This window comes from Bombus pyrosoma, linkage group LG15 (genome assembly GCF_014825855.1).
Source record: "Bombus pyrosoma isolate SC7728 linkage group LG15, ASM1482585v1, whole genome shotgun sequence".
Lineage (NCBI taxonomy): Eukaryota > Metazoa > Arthropoda > Insecta > Hymenoptera > Apidae > Bombus > Bombus pyrosoma.
Genome location: NC_057784.1, coordinates 9,709,474 through 9,735,695, shown reverse-complemented (window position 1 = coordinate 9,735,695; position 26,222 = coordinate 9,709,474). Strand labels below are relative to the sequence as shown.

Below are 26,222 nucleotides of genomic sequence, written 5' to 3'. Positions count from 1 at the left end.
GAAATCTTTTATAACTACATATTAAAAAGCTCCATAAAATTATTGTTTATTACAGCATCTTTTATTTGAAAAAATATAGGCTTGTATTTTGTTCTTCATCGAAAATTTTTTTTAGATTTCGCGCGAAATAACTACAAATTGTTGACTTTTTATCCTACTTTTTTTTATTATACCGAAGAATACTATAATGTCTATTATAAAATTTTATTCTTTATTATTTTATACAATATAAATACATTATAAATATCAAATTAAATTTTTATTGTTTATAATAAATACTAGACAAAGACAATGATCAACGACAGAACTAGTTCCCAAAGTAATTTCTTCGATTGAATTACGAAACATAGTTAAATATATTCTAACGTAATATAATCGGTAATTTATTTGTAATTTCTACAATAAAAATAGTGAAGATTTGGCTTAATTTTTCTTCCATCTTTGTAAGGTAGGCGGGTATGAATTTTGTTTCTTTTGTTAATAAAGGTGGCGTTGTTGATGCTTCCGATGTAGGAAAACGTCGCTTCTACATAACATGTTGTGGCAGTCGAGTTTAAAGCATGTGATCCTGCCTTCATTGTAGATAATACAAAGCTGCGAAAATGGCGGACGAACAGGTGAGTTACCTATCAAAATAACGTGCAAACCTCAACCAAAAAAGTGGAGTTATTTATGATGAAGTGATTTCAAAAATCGTGTGGTAAGCCAGCCGGTGGTATATCTGTTGCAAGTTATGTGGTGTCGACGTGTGTCCCAAACATTTTGCTGCTGGGAAACTTAAGTATTTCTTGGAAGCTACGTTGTTTGTTGCCGGACCATAGTGATAATTTTATCGCACTGTCAATAAAAATGCAATCATAAATTAATAGATTTTCCCGCTTTAGCTTTATTGACATCTTGTTGTACGAACAAAATCATGTAGCCGATATATAAAACTTTAACCTTGTTTTCGTAAATACTATTTTGTGTAGATATAGTTCTGAAGTTTCAAAAGATAATTAATGGATGAGAATATCATCTAAATCTTGAATTTTGAGTTTGAATATTATTATTTAAAAGAAATTTTGTTTGTTTATATCGTAATGATATCAAACTATTATTTGAAATTACAAAAATATGGCATAACCTATCCACTTTAATTTTATAACATAAACTAAGATGTTTTTTCTGTTACTTTATACTTAGCTCGTACTGTTTATTTCACGTTAGTTATAAATGTCTTTTTTATTAATCATAATCTTTTGATTAAATAAAAATAATACGAAAATACGTTGGTATACGTTTGTAATTTTTTTAAGCAAGTGGCGGTTTGGAATTCCGATAATTAATATGTGCTGTACATTTATAAAATTTAAATAAATGTGTAACCTCTAAAATGCCTAAAAGCTAAAAACATTAATTATCATATTAATTTTATAATATGGAATAAAACTATGATTGTTATAATTCTATCTAATTTCTATTTATGTATTTAAAAAGTGAAAATATCTATAGGTTTATAATTATTATATTTACTTGTATTGTTTTAGTTCTAAAAAATGTTAATAGATAGTAATTAGTTTAATATTTTTATGCATCTTTTTAAAATTTTAATTTGATATATTTTTTTAAATATTAATCGTGTTTGTTGATATTAGTAAGAAAAATATATTATAAATAAATTACATGATTTTAAAGTATTGCCTATTTGTTATAATGTAATTGAGAAATATTTAAATGACAGTTTTTATATATCCAAAATAAGTGATTAAATTTATTAAAGAACTTGGGAAGTAAAATAATATTTTTGAAGTATATAAAATAAAAATAACTACACAGAAATATTGTTTATTTGGGATGAATTATATCATTAAGAATGGATCACATACAGGAAGTACGGCAGCTGGAGTTGCTATGCAAGCAGTTGTATGAATCACAAGATTCTACACATCGTGCAGAGGCTGAGAAAGCACTTGTTGCTTTTCAAAATACTCCAGATACGCTTACAAAGTGTCAGCTTTTACTTGATCGAGGAGATTCTCCATATGCTCAATTATTGGCAGCCACCACCTTGACAAAATTGGCTTCCCGTTCATCAGGACTTAGTTTACGACAGAGGCTTGACATACGTAAGTGTATTTATTCTATCATAAAGCAAAACAATTAAACATACTTGGGTCTAATATCTATAATTTTATTTTAGGAAATTATATTCTCAATTATTTAGCAACTCAGCCAAAGTTACCAAACTTTGTAATACAAGCTCTGGTTACATTGTTTGCCAGGATATCAAAGTTTGGGTGGTTTGATATTGATAAAGAAAGAAATGTGGTCAGTGATGTAACAAAGTTTCTTCAGGTTAGTTATTATTTTCTTTGTTCCAAAATGTTTATTTTTCATAATTATACCATATTTTGATATAATATACAGGGATCGGTAGAACACTGTATGATAGGAGTCCAATTACTTTCTCAACTAACGTGTGAAATGAATCAAGTGTCGGATACAGATGCAACCAGATCTATTACAAAACATAGAAAAATTGCTAGCCACTTCAGAGATACACAACTTTTTGAAATATTTAGGTTATCGTATACTTTATTAAGTACAGCTCGAGAAAATTGTAAAAACTTAAATTTTAATGATGAAGCACAGGTATATCTCTTGCTACTTTTTTCTGTATTTATAATAATATCCTAAATTAATATTATTATTATTGTTTTGTTTTTTTAGCATGGTCTGATCAGACAACTTTTAAAACTAGCACAAAATTGTTTGACATTTGACTTTATTGGGACTTCAACAGATGAAAGTTCTGATGATCTTAGTACAGTACAAATTCCAACCTGTTGGAGACCTGTATTTTTGGATTTTACATCACTGAAACTTTTCTTTGATTTATATCATAGTTTACCTAACTCACTGTCATCTTTGGCTCTTTCATGTTTGGTCCAAATAGCATCTGTTAGAAGGAGTTTGTTTTCAAATCCAGAAAGGGCACAATTTTTAACACACTTAGTTAGCGGTATAAAACACATACTACAAAACCCACAAGGTCTCAGTGATCCTGAAAATTACCATGAATTTTGTAGACTATTATCAAGGCTAAAGAGCAATTTTCAGCTTGGAGAGTTGGTCTTAGTCAAAGACTACCCAGAAGCTATACAATTAATTGCAAAATTTACAATCCAAAGTTTACAGATGTGGCAGTTTGCACCAAACAGTTTACATTATTTACTAACATTGTGGCAAAGAATGGTATCATCCATGCCGTATGTAAAAGCAGGTGATCCACACCTGTTAAATACATATACTCCAGAAATTGTAAATGCATATATTACTTCAAGACTTGAATCAGTTGCAATAGTAGTTAGAGAGGGTTTAGAAGACCCACTTGATGATTTAGGAATAGTTCATCAGCAATTGGAGCAAATATCTGTAATTGTAAGATGTGAATATCAAAAGACATGTACTTTGTTAGTACAACTTTTTGATCAGGCTGCTAGGACATACCAAGAATTAATGACACAAACAGCATCTCCAACACAACGAATGGATATCACTATACAAGAGGGTCAACTCACTTGGCTTGTATATATCATAGGTAAGTAAATTTGTAAATCATACAGAAAAGTAAACATGTTTAATAGTGAATTATTACATTGATATTTAAAAAATAGGTGGTGTTATTGGTGGAAAAGTAACATTTAACAGCAATGAAGAGTATGATGCAATGGATGGTGAATTAGTTTGCAGAGTACTCCAACTGATGAATTTGACTGATTCAAGACTTGCACAAGGTGGCTGTGAGAAATTGGAATTAGCAATGTTGAGCTTCTTTGAACAATTTCGTAAAGTATATGTAGGTGATCAAGTTCAAAAAAATTCTAAAGTATATAGAAGACTGTCAGATGTTTTAGGAGTTAATGACGAATCCATGGTACTTGGTATTCTTATCCGGAAAATGTAAGTAGGAAGTTACTTTCAGGAATATTATTTATACTATTTCAAGATTTATGATCTTAATTTTGCATTTACAGAATAACAAATTTGAAGTATTGGGGTCGTAGTAAACAAATTATTTCAAAAACATTACAATTATTAAATGATTTATCTGTAGGATATAGTTGTGTCCGTAAACTTGTAAAATTAGAGGAAGTACAATTTATGCTCAATAATCACACAGTGTGTATATATAAAAATATGTAAAATTTACTTGCAAAAAAATTAAGAATAAAACTGTATATATTCTTTTTGTTCATTAACAGAGAGAGCATTTTCCATTTTTGGGAAACAATGTTGCTGTAACAGAAATGCGTTGTAGATCAATGTTTTACACATCCTTGGGTAGATTATTGATGGTAGATCTAGGAGAAGATGAGGAAAGGTTTCATACATTTATGTTACCTTTAACAAGTATGGAAAGCTTTTTTGTATCCAAAATTGTACTACATACTTGTTTAATATTTACACTTACGTTTTCCATCTATAGATGCATTTGAAAGTTTAGGACAGTTAATTGGGCCAGTTGACCCTTCACTTTTTACAGCAGAAGAAGCAAAAAAGGCATTGATCGGTTTAGCAAGAGATTTAAGAGGTTTAGCTTATGCATTCAACACAAAAACATCCTATATGATGCTCTTTGATTGGATGTATCCTTTTTTTTAAATATAATTTGATAAATGATTAAGAGTCATTAAACATAATAATTTGCCTTAATTTTTGATAAATGTAAAGTACCTTAATTTACACATAGTTATCCTAATTATACACCGATTTTATTACATGCTGTGGAATTGTGGCATTATGAGCCACAAGTTACTACACCCGTCCTAAAATTATTTGCCGAATTAGTACAAAATAGGAGTCAACGTTTACAGTTTGATGCATCTTCTCCAAATGGAATTTTATTATTTCGTGAAGCTAGTAAAGTAATATGTAGTTATGGTAATCGTATATTAAACGTTGAAGTTCCAAAGGATCAAATATACCCCTTAAAACTTAAAGGAATAAGTATATGCTTCAGTATGTTAAAAGCAGCTTTATGTGGAAGTTACGTAAATTTTGGTGTATTCAGATTATATGGTGACGAGGCATTGGATAATGCACTCAACACATTTGTAAAATTACTTCTTAGTATACCACAAAGTGATTTATTGGTATGCATCAATTAACTTATGTTCATATTCAAAAGATGTAAAGATAGATATCTTACAACTTAATATTGTTTTTTTTTTTTTGTAGGATTATCCGAAATTATCTACAACATATTTTGTGTTACTCGAGTGTTTAGCTCAAGATCACATGGTGTTCCTTTCTACTTTGGAACCGAGAGTATTCTTATACATTCTATCAAGCATCAGTGAAGGCCTTACAGCACTAGGTGCGCAAAAAGACTACTATACAGGTCTGTGCGGCTGATTCTATTTTATTATCATTCTCTTATCCTCTATGCCATGCCACAGGATTATAAGACCCAAATCATTTAAAATTCCTTTTTTATAAGAAAAATGTTTGTTAAATATTTTGTATTATGTATATTAACTATTTCTGTAAAATATTAGTAAATTATGAATAATTACTTATAATTGAAGTATAGTAGAGATTTCAATCGCAATTAAACAAAATTTAATAGTATATTTATATATATCGAATTTGTTTTTAATGAAAAAAAAAATATATATAAATAATCTTGTATCATGCATGTTCGAATTCTTATTTGGCAATATTAATACAATTTTATGATTTTAAATATGAAGCATAGAAAAATCGGGAGAAATATTAGTTAATAAGAATGTTTAATTTTGTTTATGTTTATTTGCTTTTTGCATTGTTGCTTGGAATGTAAACCTGCATTTAGGTATATTAGTTACTGCTATAGTTTCGAAATTACAGAAACAAATGTATGCTGAGTAATATTTATGCATATAAGGAGAATGATTGAATCACCATAATCATATAGGCAATGAGAGGATTGGAGTTTGTAGAATCTAGACCCTAATTGCTATTGTTCTATTGCCTTTTTCTTTTTCTTCCTTTTTCAAATTTTTATTCCTATTTTTAATGTTGTATTAAACAACTTATGAATTCTTCATTTCTTTAAAATTAAATTACATAGCACAGATAGGGTCTAGCACACATAGTCAGCCGCACAGCTGGCATGCTACTAAAATATATTACTATTCATAGTCATAAGTTCTTAAGTTACTAATTTACTAATCTTTATGTGTTGTTTTCACATTTTATGCTTTGTTTTCCATTCAATATATGACATGCAAAATTATGAACAACAAACGAATACTTCAAATATGAATGATTATTGTTTGTTCATTTACTTTTTCAAAATTGATAAAAATTATGTTTTGATTCAATAAGTCATCATTTATAATGACAGATTCTTTTAACTTTTTTTATATATAAGTAAAATTGTGTTTTGATAAATTAACTAGCCAACATAATAAGTGAACAAATAATTTTACAGAATTTACATTATTTTCAAGGTAGGTTTCTATATTAAATTCCACGATAGATACCGATTATATTTATATATTTTTTATATTATTATTTTTTTAATGGTTACTTTTATTTAACAGTTCCTATTTTACTTCAGATAAATATAAAATATGAAATAAAAATAACAAAACTTCATTGCAGATACAATGGTCTGTACTGGTTGTTGCGCAACACTTGATCATATTGTGACTTACATATTTAAACAATTATATCAAAAAGGTATTTGTCTCATGTATCTACTACTATTTACTAGTATTTAGTTTATGTATCTACATTAATGTATTTGAATACATGTACCCTTTTTGTCAGGGGGTTACCCGGGCAGGAAAAATACGGTAGTTCCAGGAGGTGGAGACTTATTCTTACAAGTTTTAAAGCAACATCCTGAAATTCTTCAACAAATGTTAAGTACTGTTTTAAATGTGATAATGTTTGAAGATTGTAGAAATCAGTGGAGTATGTCACGTCCTCTCTTGGGATTAATTCTTTTAAATGAAGAAGTAAGTATTTTTTATTTATTATAAAAACTATGTTAAGAAATCACAAAATTTTATAATTTTACGCCGGAATTAAATATTTATTGTTACAGTATTTTAATCAGTTACGAGAAAATATTATTAGAAGTCAACCAGTTGATAAACAAACAACAATGGCACACTGGTTTGAACATTTAATGGAAGGAATCGAAAGAAACTTACTCACAAAAAATAGAGATAGGTAAGAAAAATTAAAAAACAAAAGATACGAAATTATATATAGACATTTATCCGTGTTTATGTATGTATTTTTCTTTTCTCAGGTTTACACAAAATTTATCATTGTTTAGAAGAGATATAAATGATATTTTAAAAGGACCTAATACAACTTCAAATCCTATCGGTGATATGATGACCTTAACCTTCAATTAGATTCTCCTAGGTTCTTGCCTGCCAAATGCTTGAATGTGTGTGCGAGTGAATTATAAATTATGGTGGAATTAAAATTGATTTTAGCTGAGTATAAAGATAATAAATTACATACTGTTATTTTACAAAAGCATTATTGTTTGGCTTCCTATTCTTTTATACTTTTAACTTTTGTTTTTTCAATTTTGTTGAACATAATTGTTTCCAAATTTAAGATATTGAAACCTCCTATATAAAGTGTATACAATTCATTCTAAATATTCATAAACAGAAAAGACTAAATCCTTCTTATTACCTTTATACTCCAGTTGCTTTGATTTAATATAATATTGGAACATAAATATTCGTACACATATATTTTAAGTATAAAAATTCATTGGTAATAAATATATTAAATTTCATAAATCAACGATTATTCGATATCAAGCAACTTTGTATGGATAAAAAATTGGATTTATTTCAATTGCCTTTTGCAAACGTTTATAATGTTATCATTTATGATTACAATATTTTTATCTTATGTTAATATTAAAGCATGTATTTCAGACATGAATGATTTGTTTTATACTATATTATAGTAAAAATTTAAGTTTCAGTAAAAAGAATTATCTTTTTCGACATATTATTCAATATATATATATATATCCACATTTTATTTTAAATAAACAACAAATTATTATTTTGATTGCTAAATAATATGTTAAGGATACAGTGTAGAATAGGAAGCCAACTTCATAAACTATTATCGTAGTTTTTATTCCATTATTTTTACACGCAACCGACTTTCATTTATATGTTAAAATGTTTCATTATCAACATTTTTTATTGTAACACAAATTATAATTTTAAGATCATTTTATAAAATTGAAAAAAATTGATGAGATATGAAAAAAATATTAATCTCCAATTATTAGTATTCTTTAACTAAAAGGTTAAATTGTTTAAGTCAATATTGTTGAATAAATCATTCATAATGATAATGATATTAGAAAAAAACATCAAGCTAATAATACATAATTTACTTACAATAATAATAATAATATTATTATTATTATTATCATCATCATCATCATCATCATCGGAATCATCATCATCATCATCATCATCATCATCATCATTGTGAAATTATAATTTTCATTAATGGTTCACTAAAACAAGATTGAAAACTGTCAACATGCATTTTTAATATTCATTGCAGTTTATATATTTTTAAATTGAAATGAAAAAGTTTCTAACAAATTTTTGTATTGTATTCATAAAAAAGATATATACGTGTATTATTAGCACATACATATAGTAAAAATATTCATCAGTCAACATTATATCATTCATTTAATAAAATGCATGTTAACAGGAGAAGAGATTAAAAAGTATCAATATTCTTAACTAATGTTAAATGTATTACACTTAAACTTTATTAATTTAGAATCTAAATTTTCAACCCGAACGTTTTAATCACTTTGCGCATGCAGTATTTTATATTTTATTACGATTTATCTTGTAATATTTACAATATATGACACTTTCAAAAGAGAGTTTGAAAACAAAAAATTAACTTTCCTTTTTTTATTCAATTTATAAAGTTATTTCAAATTTAAAAAAATTCAGTAATAATAACAATTATAATATATCTTGATATGCATATATATATATATATGCACACGTAAATGTGTGAAATTTTTATCAAAGCATCTGAAGTTTACACTCCCGATTAAACCAATCGTCAAACAAATATATATCATATTTTTTTTTCTAAAAGTTATTTGTAACATTAAACAGTGAGAATCAAATGTATGAGGAATGCGTGTAAAAAATTTCATGTGAGAGTTATGTAATATTAGTCTGTATACAGTTAATAATAATTTAGTGGAAGTTATATTGAATATTTACAAACAATTTCGTTTAGATTGCATTTAATCATTTATATATTTTTTACTGTAAGATAGTAGAAAAAGTTGATATGAGGTGGTTTGAATCTTTTTTCTTTTTATAACAAATTTTTAGATATCTTATGTTTAATAAATACTTGTAAAAATGTTAGAAAATTACTTTTATTAACCGACTATCATAGTTGAATTTACCGTAAACAAATGTATTGTATATACCTTTGGTATAGTAAAAATGTTATATTTCATATCATATAAGATATCCAAAAGTATCTAGCGCAAAATTAGACTAAATAAATAAATTTAAGGAATGTATCTGTGTAACTATAAAATAGTTTTTGTCATTCAGTTGTGTTTTTCCATTCAGTCAAATTGTGCGCTAGATTTTTAAATAATTAATACATAAAAAGTTATTAAAGCTTTTATATGTACTTAATATTATTCATTTGTACAATATATAGGTACGAATAATTTCCTAGTTTTTTATATTCATGAAATAAGTAGAAAACTATATTATTATAAAGTAGTTAATTTATTATTATTTTTCAGTTGGACATTAGATGAATGAAAATAGAATAACAAAGAGCCATCTGCTAACTATAATATTTCTATTTGTACATTTATTGAACTTTATTAAAAATATAATTCAACTTAATACATTTTCACCATTTTTAGATGAGAACATTAAATAGACTTTTTTACTTAATTCTGGGCCAACTTTACGTACAGTTGTAAGAGGTCCAGCTGCTCTTCTAATCTGTAAAGTGTTAAAAACATATTTATGAAGTATAAGTAAAAATAACAGTATTAAACTATAACCATTCTTTAATTTATTGTATACATAAATTATTTTTTTGAAAGCACACTTATTTGAAACATTGTAATAAATGTTTTTTATTTACCGGAATATCTTTCAACAAATTTACTCCTTCAGTATCTGTACAGTTCATATAAGCCTGGAAAAAAAGGAAAAGAAAGATAGGAAAAGGAAATAATTCATATATTTGGTATATATCAATATTTACTTCTATCAAATTTGCAGGGCTTGGATACACAGAACAAATTGCTTCTGCAATTTCAAGACTGCTCAAATTAAATTGACAAAGCTGCTGTTGCCATAATCTTTTCAATCCATTTCCACTTTTATCTACTTTAACAGTGTTTCTATTATCTCCCATTACATACCAATCAAATTTATTTGTTAAATTTTTATTCTTTTCTGATTTATGTGGTATCTCTGCTATAGCTTTAGTATATTGATATATCATTAATGCTAAATCTTGAGAGTTGTTAATTAATCTACTGCTACAATCTGAAATAATTTGTATTTCATTGAGGCATGTTTCAAGATGTTTCCTTGATATTTTGTGAGGATATGTAGACATTTGATGATACTTTTCGATGTAGGTTTTTTTTTTTGTTCTACTTTCCTTTGAATTTCGTCTTTGTTCTCTACATGCAAAATAATCCTCTATTCCAAAAATTACAAGTGTTATTTTGTAATTTGGTAATGAGGATTTAATGCTAGAGATAGATGTACAAAAGCTACCATCTGTTACTTTTATTACTGCCTCATCCCAATTCCAAATTATCAATATTTGACTAATTTTTTCAACATCAGTTACTGTACATATTTTATTGGTGTCATCAATATAGTTATTTTCAATACTTCTTTTCCATGTAATACTATTTGAAATAAATTCTGTTTTAACAGTATATTTTACACCAGCATTTCTCAATGTATCTACTATATCCATAATAGGAGCAACATTTTTAATATCGTTGTCAAGAACAACTTCTATAAATTTCATACATTCACCAGGTTTTATATCCTTCGATTTTTTAACTGCAATTGCTTTCAGTGCTTTTTCTCTCGTTAAGCGCTCTTGTTTTTTTAATTTTTCTTCATTTAGTTCAGTTCTACTTTTCTTTCTTATAGTACCTTTACCTTTCCTTTGTCTTTCTGTATTGCTACTCTTTTCATCTGAGTCAGATGAATTAGAAACATTGTACGAAAATTTTCTAACATTATATTGTTTGAAATTTTTGCTATTGACAGTATGTTTATCATCAGTCTGATATGATGATCCATTTGTGTTAAAATTAGATGAACAGCTTGCAACATCAATATTCCGTGATTTACTTACATCGTCTTCGTTAATAATATGATGAAAATTTATTGCAGGAAATTCAAAATCACTTGAATTATAATTATGAGATAAAGATCTACTATTCGAATTTGATTGAACGGATAAAGAAGATTCGTTTGAATCGCTTAAAACAACAACATCTGTAATCATTTCATTAAAGTATCTGTAAGAAAATTATACAAAATTTCTATAAGATTCAATTCATCTTTCTAATTAAGATTCAAATATCTGTATTTCAGAGTGTATATCACACAATCGCACGTAACAGAAACGATAAAAGCTTATACTAATATACAGTGAATGTGATAAGGATAGATACAATCACCAATGAAATAATCTGACGATATATAACTCTATGAAACTTTAAAAAAGATATTCTTTGATTGGCTGCTGCATTCTCACGACAAGTTGCATACACATATACATATATATATATATATACATATAAGCATCGCTTTAGCATTCGTGTTCGAGCTTCGGGCGTAGACCGGTTCTCTGGAGGTGTCGTTCATTTTCTAACTTCAGCGGAAATAATGACGTCATGAATGAAGAGTAGATGGCAAATAGGTGATACATCGAAGTGATATTGAATGTGATAGTGGTGTTGAAATTTTGATTTCCAATGTGACTGATTTTTCAAACAAACGTGTTGCTTTACGTGGATTTTATTAACGATCTATACATTTTCTTTTCAACTATAAATTTTTCATGAAGGTAAGAAAATTGTTACAGTTAATGCATTGTATCGTGAGCAGGAATTCTGCCTTGTATTGTACACTATGTTCACCATTACTTAAAACTGCTTTCGTAGAGTGAGAGTTCTTGCGATATGTATCTAACATAAACAAATGTAACCGCCAGTACCGCCACTGACTCACTCTCACTCTATCCACCTATTTCACGCCGAGGCAGAATTCCTGGTATAGACCCTCCCTTGCATTCTGGCCAGATTCGGCCCCAAACTGTGGCCAGAACACAAAGCAGTAGTGTATCTCATACTAAATATTTTCTATGTGTGAATCTTTTGTGAATAATCAGACCTGACGCACCCTGATTTTTTCAAATATTCATATCTTCTAATCAAAGTTATATCGTCTAGTCGCTTTCGTTTTATAGATAAGTAAGTGGAAAAGTGGAATTTTATTCTATTAGTATTACATGTTATTTAAATAAATGTTACAAATATAATGATAATAAAAAAATAATTGATAAGGGAAAAGGCTTAGTTTGATAAATTATCTGTACTATATTATAAGAGCACAGGTAATGTTGTATTATACTATAGAAATTTATTAATTATGTATTTGTGTATTATTATTTTGGTTTACAGAATTAATTTGTTTGAAATAACAAAAATGTCTGATCACTTTGGTCCAATAACTTTGAAATGGGATCCCAAGAATTTGGAGATTCGTACCATGTCTGTAGAAAAAACATTGGAACCCTTGGTTCTACAAGTTACTACGCTTGTAAATACAAAGGGTCCTAGCAAGAAAAAGAAAGGAAAATCAAAAAGGGCTAGTGCTTTAGTTGGAACTGTTGAGAAAGCAACTAGCAATTTTATTGAAAAAGGTGAACAAATAGCTTATGAAAATCCTGACATTACTGCAGAAATGTTAAGTGCTGTTGAGGAAGTAAAAAAGACAGGTGCTGCAATGAGCATTGCTGCTAGGTACTATATTTGTTTTATATTTTCCTAGTATATACAGAGAATGTTAAGTAAGTTTTAACGTTATTGTTAATTAATTACAGAGAGTTTTCTGAAGATCCTTGTTCTTCTTTAAAAAGAGGGAACATGGTTCGTGCAGCAAGGAACTTGTTATCTGCAGTAACACGTTTGCTTATTTTAGCAGATATGGTTGATGTGCATTTGTTGCTGAAATCACTTCATGTGGTAGAAGATGATTTAAAAAAATTGAAGAATGCATCTTCACAAGGAGAATTATTGGAAAACATAAAACAATTTGGAAGAAATGCATCAGAACTTATGAATCAAGCTGCAAAACGTCAGCAAGAGTTAAAAGATCCTCAATTAAGAGATGACTTAGCTGCAGCAAGAGCTGTTCTTAAAAAGCATTCTACTATGCTTCTTACTGCCTCTAAAGTTTATGTTCGACATCCTGAACTAGCTGCAGCAAAAGCAAACCGTGACTATGTTTTGAAGCAAGTATGTGAAGCTGTAAATACCATTAATGACGTAGCACAAGGAAAGACTCCAGTTGATAGCCAACATCCTTATGAAGGACCTGGAGAATTAGCTGCTGCATTAGATGATTTTGATGAAAGAATGGTAATGTCTCCACTTGCATATAATGAAGTACGTACAAGACCTAGTCTTGAGGAAAGGTTGGAAAGTATCATCAGTGGTGCTGCATTGATGGCGGATTCTTCATGCACTCGAGATGAACGTAGAGAACGCATTGTTGCAGAATGTAATGCAGTTAGGCAAGCACTTCAGGATTTGTTGAGTGAATATATGAATAATGTAAGTACTTTATGGATTTTTGTACTTCCATGACTTAAACATATACTTTGTATGTATATAAGTTATGTATACATACAATAACACATATTTAAATAAATTTTAATAATTGCAGGGATGTAGAGAAATTTAATATTATATTTATTTTATATAATTTATTTTAGTTTGTATCTTACTCATTAACATATAGCATTTAAACGTACAATACGTAATGATACATTCGTTATATGATGCATTTATAAGTAAATATATATAAAAACAAATATATACAGAAACACATTTAAAAAACATAAATAATTATATTATTATTTATCACAATTGATTTATGTATGATTGGTATGTTCATTTTACTCATTTGTTTTTTATTTTTGATGACTGCAGTTACAGCTTGCTCGGGGTGGGAAACGGGTAAATATGAAAATCTTGTGTTTTCTTATTATTCTTGCATATAATTTACAAATTAAGCAAGAAGTTTTTATATTATTAAAATATTGTACTTTTCCACATATGATTTATATATTATTTAACAACAAGCACTAATCAAATAATTTTTAATAACTCAGTGTACATTTTGCAGTTATTCTCTAAATTGCACAATTGTATATACTATGTAGATATATAAAATAGAATACATTACAAAGCACCAAATGTAATATAATTACATATTCATAGAAATTAAATAAATAAAATAGTGTAGACAAATAGTTTATAGTTCAGACATAACTTAATTAAATTTGCAATGTAAAATTAAATAGATATAAGATTATTTTTAAGTTGATTTTAACTGTATACATACATATTTTTTATTTACAAGATTCTTTTCACAATGAAGCAAATCATTGCTTTCTTTATATCATATTACTATGTATTATGGTATATTACTATACTATATTATTTTTTATGTTTGCTTATGTACATAGCTTCTTTTGAGAAAGATTTATTTTCATTAAATTAAATAGAAGTATAATTTTCATAACTAGTATGTTAATTTGTAAGATATATATATTAAAATACTTGCATTGAGAAAATTCATCTAGATTAGAATACATCTTCCAAATAATAAAATAAAACAATCTCTTAGCTAATTATCATTTATCCTTTTAACAATTATTAAAAAAAGAGTTCTATCTTACACTTTAATGCTATTAGTAAAGAAATAGCTTAGATCTTACTTGAATGCTCATAAAACATTTGTTTTCATTGTTTCTATTTTTAATTGTACATGTATTTTAATAGATGGGTGTCAAGGAACAATCCGAAGGTTTAGAAAGAGCAATTGATCATATGTGCAGAAAAACTCGCGATCTTCGTAGACAATTACGAAAAGCTGTAGTAGATCATGTATCTGATAGTTTTTTGGAAACAAGTGTACCTTTATTGGTCCTCATTGAAGCTGCAAGAAATGGTCGTGATAAAGAAGTGGAAGAATATGCACTTGTTTTTACAGAGCATGCCAATAAGCTAGTTGAGGTATATTATTAAATTACATATATCTAAAATATTAATTTTATTATAATGACTTTAATATGATATTGACTATTCAGGTTGCCAATTTAGTATGTAGTATGTCCGGAAACGAAGATGGTGTAAAAATGGTTCGATATGCGGCAGCACAAATTGGAAACCTGTGTCCACAAGTAATCAATGCAGCCCGTGTTCTTGCAGCTCGTAATCGATCTAAAGTAGCGTTAGATAACATGGAAGTATTTCGGCAAGCATGGGAGAATCAAGTAAGAGTATTAACAGAAGCTGTCGATGATATTACTACCATCGATGATTTCTTAGCTGTATCTGAAAATCATATCTTGGAAGACGTAAATAAATGTGTATTGGCATTACAAGAAGGTGATGCTGATACGTTAGATAGAACCGCGGGTGCAATCCGTGGACGATCTGCCAGAGTGTGTAACGTTGTTCAAGCAGAAATGGACAATTATGAGCCTTGTATCTATACGAAACGAGTTTTAGAAGCCGTGAAAGTTTTAAGGGAACAAGTGATGCCAAAATTTGCACAGAGAGTAGAAGTCGCGGTAGATGCATTGGGTAGTAATCCTGCTAAAGATGTGGATGAAAATGATTTTATAGATGCTTCGAGATTGGTTTATGACGGTGTTCGTGAAATTAGACGCGCCGTACTGATGAACAGAGTAAGAAAATGCAGTATAAACTTCTAGTTTGTATCTTTATTACTATATTCGCTTTATTTATATATGCTATATTTTAGGCGGATGAGGATTTGGATCCAGAAGACGTGGAACTTGATGAACATTATACATTAGAAACTCGTAGTAAATCGAGTGCTCAAACTGGTGAACATGGTGTTGATGAATATCCAGAAATTAGCGGAATTACTACGGCTCGTGAAGCTATGCGTAAAATGCCAGAAGAAGATAAACAAAAAATCTTACAGCAAGTAGAATACTTCAAGAGTGAAAAACTAAAGTTCGATAAAGAAGTTGCCAAGTGGGACGATGCAGGAAACGATATTATTGTTCTTGCTAAGCACATGTGTATGATCATGATGGAAATGACTGATTTCACTAGAGGTCGTGGACCTTTAAAGACAACTATGGATGTCATTAACGCTGCAAAAAAAATTTCTGAAGCCGGGACTAAATTAGATAAATTAACGAGACAAATAGCAGATCAGTGTCCAGAAAGTTCTACTAAAAAGGATCTGTTAGCATACTTACAACGTATAGCATTATATTGTCATCAAATGAATATTACAAGCAAAGTTAAAGCAGACGTACAAAATATTAGTGGAGAATTAATTGTATCTGGACTTGATAGTGCAACTTCTCTCATTCAGGCAGCTAAAAATCTAATGAATGCAGTTGTACTAACTGTTAAGGCTTCGTATGTTGCTTCAACCAAATATCCTCGACAATCTACAGTAACTGTAAGTACCTTTCATACATAAAAATTACTTCCTCGATTTCTGTATTTTACGTTCTAAACAAGTGAATTACATATATACGATTCATATACTTAATTAATATTAATGTTAAAACTTTATTACTGACTAACTATTGGATTTTGTAGTATGTAAGTATCTATGTAACAAATATATATTTACAGTTTTAAATATCGGAGAAACTATAATTATTATCTTCCTCATACATTCGTATTTGATATTTGTTCTGTTTATACAGTCTCCAATTGTTGTATGGAAAATGAAAGCACCAGAAAAGAAACCATTGGTACGTCCTGAAAGACCAGAAGAAGTCAGGGCAAAAGTACGTAAAGGTTCACAGAAAAAGGTGCAAAACCCCATACATGCACTTTCCGAATTTCAGAGTCCTACAGAAAGCGTTTAAGATCTTATATGTAAGTAATTTAATAAAGATAGAGTCTAGTATACAGCATCACCTTTAAAAAATTGTATGAATAAAATGTTTTATTTTCTACTAAGTATAAAATTAAAACACAGAATCTATGTTTATTGTTAATTTATTGTCATGAAGTACAGGGTGCTTCAGCAATCGTGGTATAACCGGGCAGGAAGTAATTTCTCATATAAAAATAAATTAAAAGAGCAGAATAAGATTTTTGCATGTAAGGCTTCATTTTCAAGAAAAATGACATAATTGTACTACCATTGTTGGAATATCTTGTATATTTTGCAAACGAAATTCACAATTTGAACATTTCTATAATATTTAATTGTACAATAAAATTTGTATTATTGATTAAGTATCAATTCTAGAGAAATGCTATCCTTTTTCTCATTATTTATAAAAGATAAAAATTTAAATTAAACGCATAACAATTTTTTAATAAAATTTTATTAAGTGGCATTAAATGCCACATATATATATTTACGTACATACATACATAAGCTTATCAAAGATCTCATATTTTTGTTGTAATATCAAAAATTTGTATTGGACTGAAATTGGTAATTATTTTTCTGTTTTGTTAATATATAGATCACCCTATTCAACGATTTTATAACCAGCACACATTCTTATACATATCCAGCATTAAGGTCTCTAACAATAAAAAGATGTATAAGGCTGTTATTTTAAGTAATGTTAATAACAATTGCAGGCCTTGAATTTTTGCTACTATGTTACACGGAGGTCAGTTTCTTACTATAATGAATTTTTTGACAATAATATTGATAAATACTTTGCTATGATTTTACAAAAAGAAAAAAACAACTAAGATACAAATAATAATGTTAGCATTCTTCCAAGTGGTAATTATATTAATAATTCCAAGTAATCAATATGAAAGTATAAGAATTCATTTGTATAAACATATTTGATGTAACAAATTATATTTTTTCTATACATAAATCTTTTACTTATATAATTTAACTTTATATATCTGTCTTGCATATATGTTTTAATGTATTTTACGTTTTCCTGGAGAATTTGATTAAAAATTGGACTTTTTGTTATTCAATATCATATTCGTAATTAGGTGGAAGACGTGTTATTGTGTGTCAACAAAACTTGCATAAAAGCAATATAAATAAGACAGTATTGCATTGGAATAAAGAGACTGCAGATCAAAGTATTTAATGATTGTATATAAGTAAATATAATTATAATTATACATTTAAAAAAAATTTCTTTATGATGATTTTATATTACCTATAGCATATAAGAAATAATTGTAAAAAAACTGATACCAATTTCATACTTTATATAATGAGTGAAATATTATATTCAAAAAACAATTGAAATTTATTACATTTACAAATTTTGTAGCAAATATTAAATTATGATTCTCTGGTTATTACAAAACTAACATGTTGTATGTGTGGCAAATACATAATAGAAATATATAATTGTGCTTAACATTATAATATGTATTGTTTTATTTATATCAGTATAGTTATTGTAGTAAATGTTGCATTGGAATATATTAAAGAGTTTGCAGAATATATGGAATAAAAACATTTCACATTTCATAGCTTTTAATGCAATATGTATTGGTATCAATTTTTTACTATTGTAAAACTGATACTAATTTATATAGAAATAATTGTAAGATTTAATTGTAGTTATATATATACTGATATGCTGCCAAATACAAGGTGATGCTTTTAACAAATGTTTCTTTTTTACTATTACTAATATTTTATGCATTATATTCACAAATAAATTGTTTATTCCACATAAAAAATCATAATAATCACTATTATAAATCAATAGGAAAGGACATCATAAATGCAATACATAAGTTTATATTTTATATAATTCATTTATATACTAAATATTACAGAAATAATAATACAATACAGGAAATTGCAAATGCAAATGATTAATGGCAATGATATAATTATAATAATACACACTTGCTTAAACAATATAATTATTTTTATCTTAATCCGCTACACGTTACTTTTGTAGTGGCACTTAAAAAAAGATTTATTGCTACAAAAAGTTTATCTGTATTTTTTACATTTTAAATTTTTTGTTTTTTTTTTTCATTTTATATTAACATAAAATTGAAAAAAATATATATCCTGCACAACCATATAAATTAAATAAAAGCAAAATAGTATTTGTGCTTGTTGATCTAAATATTTAAGTTATTCATACTACTGAATAATAATTTTTTTTCCATGACTTTTAAAGTATTTTTCTTCGTACATAATATGAAACGATTATAATCGCTCACTTCTTAAAATTTAAATGATCTTATTATTATTAGTATGAAAATAATGAAACACCAAATAAATACAGGTACTATTGAAATAACTCATAAAAAACGTGATATTTATTTTCAGACATTATTTAAATTTGAGATAATTTAAGTGTTGGAAAACACGAAGTATTATGCAACAATACATTATATGATGTTTATATAGTTATATAGCATAACCAGATGAGTTTTATTATATTTTTCTACTGATAAAATACAGCTTTTATTGATATACATGACATGCTACTAAAAATGTTAATAATATGATGGATATAAACATTGCATGTCATTTGAATTGACACATTTAATGACTACAAGATATATATTTATATGACTATTAGTAATGTTTCATACTTACATTTTTTTTTTAATTTTATCGCAGAAAGTAAAATTATATAAACTAAATAGGTGCTTTTAATTGATATATTTTACCGATATTATTTAACAAATTTGTAAAGAATTAAATATACATCAGATCCTGTTAAAGAAATAAGCTTAAATCTAGAAAACAGTCTCTTTTCATACTAAAATAAATTTAAAAGTTAAAAGAATTTGCTGTTTCATATGATTAATGCACCACTAAATTTGAATCTTTTAAATAAATTTATAAATATCTGTTTCTTCACTCTACTTTTAACTGAATATGTTATTCTGTTTTTCTTCTATTTTTTTTACTTTTATTTTTTTTTATGAGGATCCATAAGTAGAAGAGATACATAGAAAAAGAATTAAAAGCAGAATAATGTGAAACATCATGAAATCAATGCAAGGTTCTTTAACTGTGAATAATCTATATGATAAATCTATTTAATTTGCTTCATAATCACAGTTGCTGCATTTATATTAAAGTATGTTGTGACTAAAGTAATACAAATTTAGTTCATGCAATCTTATAAAATCCTGACGGTATGTATCTATCACAATGCAAAAAATATTAATAGAATTTGTACATAAATACGTGTATCCAAAGAGCACATATAAGTGGCGTGTATAATTAACATTATTAAAATATAATTTTATTCCTTAAAAGTTTCATTATTATGGAATTTATAAGGTGATTCACAAAATGTAAACAGATAACACGGTAATGAAAAGGGTTGAAAAATTTATACTTGTACCATTTGTATCAGCTGAATTTTGGTTAACAATTGAAAATACAATCACCACTTATAGTATTTTTCAATAATATTACATTTCATATATATATCCTAATCAGTTTCAAAATATTATATTTTATAGAAATTTTATTACTTAATTAAAGTAAGTAATACATTGACTCTCAACATTATAAAAGAGAGTCAGAAAAATTGTCCTTCACAGCCTGTGTAAGACTTTCACTTGAGATCTTCAAGTCTTTCAAGACATATGCTGATAGAGGACGAGAATTATGACATAGGTATTTTTAAATAAAAGAACTGACAATAAAAATAAAGATTAAAATTGTTCTCGTATAATTAGATGCGTTAAGTATTGTTTTATCAACGAAATATGTATTGGATGCAATACAATTTTTAATGCAACATTTTACTTACATCAGTCTTAACGACTTCAGTATATATTCTTAATTCATGTTAATGATTACAGAAGATGTATACCAGTATAAAATAAGTGTTACAAAAGGAACTCTTAGAAAAGTGTTTCATTCAGAAACGCATACTATAGTATATAAAAACTCTCAGATCAGAATAAAAGGAGTATTCTGAAAGTATTAAAAAAAAAAAGGTAGTGTTCACTTGGATGCAACAATTCATTGTTGAATGTGTATACATATAACTTATGAAACTTCGTATATGTATTCTTTTCTTCCAACCAAATGTATAAATTATATAGATCACATTTGAATATATTTTTCTTCAGTTAAAAATAAAAACAATAAATTGGAAATTTCCATAACAAGTGATTTTGGCATGTCACGTTGTTCAATATATCGCCGAAAAATATATATGTAAAATTAAATGTTTATAATATTATGCAATATCTCACGACTATAAAAATTTGAATATATATTTTTCAATTTATGGTTATGCAACTGACTTCATTACTCGTAAATATCATATAACAGCATTATGTATTATCTGCTTTGATGATCATTATACCTTTGTACGTGTAGGGACAGTCATTTAACTTTTAATGCAATTCAGTTAATACAACTGTGTTACTGAAGTTGGTAAACATTAGCCATATATATAGCCTATGTTTTATTCAGTTAAACAAATGAATATATGGCTTCTATGATGATTCTGCAGTAACTTCTGGTGGTGTACTTACAGATGTTACTGCTGATTTGAATGCTGGAACAAATTCAGCTGCATTTGGATTCAATGTACTCTGAAAACAAATTACCCTTATGAAATTCTGTATATATAAAATATAGTATAATATTCTTTATCTATACAGTATTCATATGTAATTAAATTTTTATTAAAAGATAAATTGAGATATACCTGCTTAGCAAGGTCATCATGCATTTTTAGATTGTTAAGTTGCTGACAAAGTTCCGCACCATTCTCAGGCATGCTAGTAGCAGTGGACCAAGCAATAGAATTTGTATTTCGTTCATGTTGTCTTTCATCTTCCCACATTGCTTTTAAACATTCCTCTGTCAACTCCTCTTCCATTAATTGTTGGATCACCTATTATTTTTAATTACTATCATGTTATCAAAATCTTATAAAAAAAAAAAGAGTTTTATATCTGAATACTTCAATCATTATTGAAACAATAGTTACAAAACCTCTTTATCAAATTCTTCCTCATTTTCCATCCAAAGGTATTCAGAAAAATCGCTTTCTTCCGTTCCTTGTACATCGATTTCAGATTCAAAACTATTATCCATATAGGAAATAATCCCTGTTTCATTCCCATAATCGTTCCCCGAACGATTGTTTGGAATCTTCATTTTCATTCCAGATATGTGTTTAACAATACAGTGAATAATCTATAAAAATATCAATTTACTTTTTAATTTTTTATAAAGATTTCATATCTATATAGTTATATTTACATTTTTTTCATAAATAATTCTTACATATTAGTTTTTAATAACGAAGTTATTTAGGTAATTTTATTAGCTATTATTAGCATTAGCACAATATTTAAGAATTATAAAATGTTTATGAGAGAGAAGCTTGAACTCTGTTACATGAACGAAGCTTGTGAATGAAATAAATATACAATAGCTTCGTTTACGCATATGGCAGCATCAACTACGAAATTACATTTTATGTCGTAGAAACTGGTTAGTTCTTGCATTTACTTTAAATTTATCGTCGAACACGCTGACAACTAAAAATTTAGAGTTATGGTATTTACTGCATCGTAACGATCGGATACGGTAAAATATTGCTTGACAGATCTGTTACAAGGCGACCATTTTTAACTGTCTACTTTTAGTATCGACAAAGCAATATTTATTAATCTTTATTCATAATTATACCGCCTATCCGTTGTTATTACAGGAAGAGATGATAATTTCACAAATGTAAAGTATAGATATACCTTTTAATGGTGTAGTTTCGAACAATTTGTGATAGAAAATACGATTTACGCAGTTCATGGATAAAATACGTGTCGTGCAACACAAATTAACCCTTGAAGTAAAACTGGGATGGTGCTGCCACCACATATAAAAGGAGCAATGTGCTTTGTGCTCCAAAACTTGATAAATATATATAATTTTCGTAATCTATTCCGATCTAAATGTTATAACGATTAAATATACTTAATCAGATCTTAAACCTTTTACCAATCTATGTTCTTACATTTTAGGTAATTTAGATGATTTATTATGATTTTATAATAAATTTCTAGCAGACAGACTAGATATAAGAGAATAATATTTCATCAACAAATAAGACATCAATCGGATAAATTTTATTCTACAATTCATTTGTTATTTTTTGTTGGCATATGTTTATATCGTGTCCTATGAGAAAAAGAAAGCTATGCTATCATATAATATATGTAACCTTTAGTGAATGCGTAAATGGAAAGATTATTAAAATTTAAATTTTCCATTATAGGAGAAAATGCATACTATGAATCCTAGATAGCTAAATTCAATGTTTCTTAAATTCAAATTTTAAAACAAATAACTCGGTTAATTTTTGTTTCAGATTTTTGAGATATTTGTTCAAAGTTTCAGGAGCAAACCAAACGGTAAGAACGTGTAGTGAGTCACGTAGTGGTTGCTTTGACTCACATAGTTGTATTTACATTGAAGCCGCACATCGCGTGATTGGTCGGCTTGGTTGACGTGTGTTGATGTTTCATCAAAACAAAGCACAGTCGCGCGTCTCACCGAGCATTCTATCACGGTGATTCGTTGTGAATGCGTTGTCCTTCGTTAACGTGTCTCGCGAAAGTGTTAGTCAACCACTCGTGTTTGTTTTAATCGTATTCTAAGTGAGTTAATGTGTGGATCCCAATGTCGTCCACAGGAAAATTCACCTCAGACGAGATCCTGGGCGGTAAGTAAATATTCGTTTCTTCGAATGACGCGAGCAGCTGTCTATCGAACGTTGCGGCCATTTCGCATGCCGCGGCTGACGCATAAACAAATGCGATCTTCCTTCCTTTTACGCTGTAGGCGTATTTTTCTTTGCAAGGATACCTTATCTCAAATATTTTCTATAACAATAGCCGTTTTCTTTAAAATGAACGCGAGCGTATTATTGCATCATTATCAATATAAAATAATGTAAATTTCAAAGATTTTGGCGCCATCATCTGTTTGACTTTAAACTGGCCGTGCCGGTGTTTTATTACAGAGCGTTATTCGTGCCTAAAAATTTGACGCGAGTCAATTATTTGCATTTATTTATCGTATGCTATTGTTTTTTATGATCGTAACTTGTAACAATTTCGTCATTCGTAATTTTATTTTTATTTTGTTTAAAAAATTATACATAGTTAGTTAATACATTAACTGATGTTATATCATGGTATAAGTACTTGTACCTACATAACTAAGATATGGAATAGGCAGAACAATTGTGCCTCTTAGCTTAACTGACTCTTAACAAATTATTGGACTCGAATGCGTTAAACAATACAAATTTGATATTTGTGAGGTTTGTTTATGTTTTCATAATGAAGAAAGATAACTTTTGATCAATTTTATTTGCTTTGTATGTGTACACAATTTTATTCTAATCTTCAATAAAATCGGGGCGATCGATTTTCAATTCAAATAGCTTAAAGTAAAATTTCGTTCGTAAGAAAAAGCCACATATGAAAATTCTATTCTTCGGTGGACATCCATTGAAAGTCCTTGAAAAATGTATCGCTTTGTAACATCTGGTTGGCTGCTCACTTTGTGGTACAAGGGGGAAGCACAAAGGGGAAAGAACGCATCAAGAAACATATTTATGTTTCACCGACGCTTGTGAAGCTTTTTTTGAACTCGATTTGGCTATGTTTTAAACTTACTTTCAGAAGATATAATAAATCAATTTTTTTAGCAATAAATTATAACAATTTAATTATATCAAACAATTTTGTAACAAATTAGAAGTCGTTAAAAATTTTGGTTTAGGTTAGAAAAATCATGACTATTCTAACACGGTGCAAAATCCAAAATCGCGTTTCCATCAGCTCCGCTTAAAAAGTGAGTCTCCTTGGTAATTCTCCAACGTCGAATCGCGTGGCAAACAATTGGGTCAATGTTCTATAAAACGCTCGAGTTGTTTAAATCAGTTCAAAAAGATTGAACATGACAGGCGGTTAAGTTCAAGAACATCTATTGACTACGTATTTTCTTTCTATTCGGGAATGTCCATATATTATAAATCCAAACAGATTGCTTTCATATAATTAAAGAAACGTGAATGTGATCGATGTTAGGAAAGCGTCGTCAACTTATTATCGCGACGTAACCTCTTTTCTCCCGTTGCACATTCGTACGCTCAACAGGTATCTTTGTGTATAATTGAAAAGAAATAGGAATAGTTGAGACAAATATAGCGGATGTAAGTTAAAAGAGTTCATGGGACGATTAGACACAAACCGAACGGTCGATATGGTATCCCGTTAGTGATTATCGCATCCTAACAAAACAGTCTTTTCCAAGAACATCGAATGGCTTCAGACTTGATGTTATAGTTACGTGATCTTCCTCAGGAACGCAGCTAAGTGACGTCAGCCAGTCGATGCCACTTTCCTTGAAGAAGGTTGACCTGCGTTAAAAGCTAACCTAACATTAACAGTAACGTTCTGGAATGTGACTCAGCTCACGAGCGCATTGTCCCTACAGTGGTGAGCGTGACTGAACCTGGAAATTTATCTTTTCATCTAGGTAGGGCCGTCAGATAGGATCGTTTAGGTAGGGCATCCCTCGATTAGTTTTTCTCTTCTTTTAACTCGTACAGAAATATGATTCTTACGATTTTTTAACGTTATTATTATTATTATTATTTTTATTTAGTCCGTGCCTCTCGGCTTTGGACAAACTTTCAGCTTTCTTTACAGCTCTTTATTGCACTAATCGCCTTCTTATCTCTAATCTAACACTAATGCTTATAATCTATTTACACTTATGTCTACGATTTATTGCAACTTAGCCTACACATTATTGTCACTTTGGTCTTTTTGCCTCCTTGCTGTGCTACCTTCCTGTCCTTCCACCCCTTCTTGAATTGCTTTTGCC

The 26,222-nt window shown here is 28.2% G+C and overlaps 5 protein-coding genes across 11 annotated transcripts in view; 3 read left to right on the top strand and 2 right to left on the bottom strand.

Annotated features, from left to right (window-relative positions):
* Positions 1 to 335: 335 nt before the first annotated feature.
* LOC122575353 (exportin-7) lies at positions 336 to 8,618 on the top strand. 2 transcript variants are annotated; one of them, XM_043744154.1, is made up of 15 exons: positions 336 to 617; positions 1,871 to 2,108; positions 2,183 to 2,337; positions 2,410 to 2,634; positions 2,713 to 3,583; positions 3,660 to 3,945; positions 4,020 to 4,164; positions 4,248 to 4,395; positions 4,472 to 4,631; positions 4,736 to 5,138; positions 5,224 to 5,386; positions 6,634 to 6,711; positions 6,802 to 6,992; positions 7,082 to 7,209; positions 7,292 to 8,618. In XM_043744154.1, exons 1-15 carry the CDS (start codon positions 603 to 605, stop codon positions 7,398 to 7,400), a joined length of 3,315 nt encoding a protein of 1,104 aa, XP_043600089.1. In that variant the 5' UTR covers positions 336 to 602; the 3' UTR covers positions 7,401 to 8,618. The 2 variants fall into 2 exon arrangements, with proteins under 2 accessions (XP_043600089.1, XP_043600090.1); XM_043744155.1 differs by having other exon boundaries at positions 339 to 617; positions 5,224 to 5,362.
* Positions 8,619 to 9,814: 1,196 nt separating this feature from the next.
* On the bottom strand, positions 9,815 to 11,728 carry LOC122575351 (crossover junction endonuclease EME1). The gene is made up of 3 exons (XM_043744149.1): positions 10,309 to 11,728; positions 10,186 to 10,239; positions 9,815 to 10,040 (listed from the first exon to the last, which is right to left on the bottom strand). The coding sequence occupies exons 1-3, from the start codon at positions 11,581 to 11,583 to the stop codon at positions 9,930 to 9,932; spliced, it is 1,440 nt and encodes a 479-aa protein (XP_043600084.1). The 5' UTR covers positions 11,584 to 11,728; the 3' UTR covers positions 9,815 to 9,929.
* A 202-nt stretch (positions 11,729 to 11,930) lies between these two features.
* On the top strand, positions 11,931 to 18,950 carry LOC122575349 (catenin alpha). 4 transcript variants are annotated; one of them, XM_043744145.1, is made up of 9 exons: positions 11,931 to 12,147; positions 12,764 to 13,105; positions 13,186 to 13,918; positions 14,297 to 14,323; positions 15,152 to 15,385; positions 15,460 to 16,062; positions 16,140 to 16,817; positions 17,071 to 17,245; positions 17,848 to 18,950. In XM_043744145.1, exons 2-8 carry the CDS (start codon positions 12,789 to 12,791, stop codon positions 17,233 to 17,235), a joined length of 2,757 nt encoding a protein of 918 aa, XP_043600080.1. In that variant the 5' UTR covers positions 11,931 to 12,147; positions 12,764 to 12,788; the 3' UTR covers positions 17,236 to 17,245; positions 17,848 to 18,950. The 4 variants fall into 4 exon arrangements, with proteins under 4 accessions (XP_043600080.1, XP_043600082.1, XP_043600083.1 ...); XM_043744146.1 differs by lacking the exon at positions 11,931 to 12,147 and adding an exon at positions 12,202 to 12,553; XM_043744147.1 differs by lacking the exon at positions 14,297 to 14,323.
* Positions 18,951 to 19,108: 158 nt separating this feature from the next.
* Positions 19,109 to 23,215, bottom strand: LOC122575352 (polyadenylate-binding protein-interacting protein 2). 3 transcript variants are annotated; one of them, XM_043744150.1, is made up of 4 exons: positions 23,075 to 23,215; positions 22,311 to 22,514; positions 22,021 to 22,209; positions 19,109 to 21,904 (listed from the first exon to the last, which is right to left on the bottom strand). In XM_043744150.1, exons 2-4 carry the CDS (start codon positions 22,479 to 22,481, stop codon positions 21,806 to 21,808), a joined length of 459 nt encoding a protein of 152 aa, XP_043600085.1. In that variant the 5' UTR covers positions 22,482 to 22,514; positions 23,075 to 23,215; the 3' UTR covers positions 19,109 to 21,805. The 3 variants fall into 3 exon arrangements, with proteins under 3 accessions (XP_043600085.1, XP_043600088.1, XP_043600086.1); XM_043744153.1 differs by lacking the exon at positions 23,075 to 23,215 and adding an exon at positions 22,795 to 22,816; XM_043744151.1 differs by lacking the exon at positions 23,075 to 23,215 and adding an exon at positions 22,605 to 22,753.
* A 657-nt stretch (positions 23,216 to 23,872) lies between these two features.
* The window catches only part of LOC122575532 (BCL2/adenovirus E1B 19 kDa protein-interacting protein 3), a 23,460-nt gene continuing 21,110 nt past the window's right edge, over positions 23,873 to 26,222 (top strand). Inside the window, exon 1 of the mRNA XM_043744584.1 lies at positions 23,873 to 24,045. Within this exon, the coding sequence (XP_043600519.1) occupies positions 24,003 to 24,045 (43 nt within the window). The 5' untranslated portion in view covers positions 23,873 to 24,002. The remainder of the gene's footprint in view (positions 24,046 to 26,222) is intronic.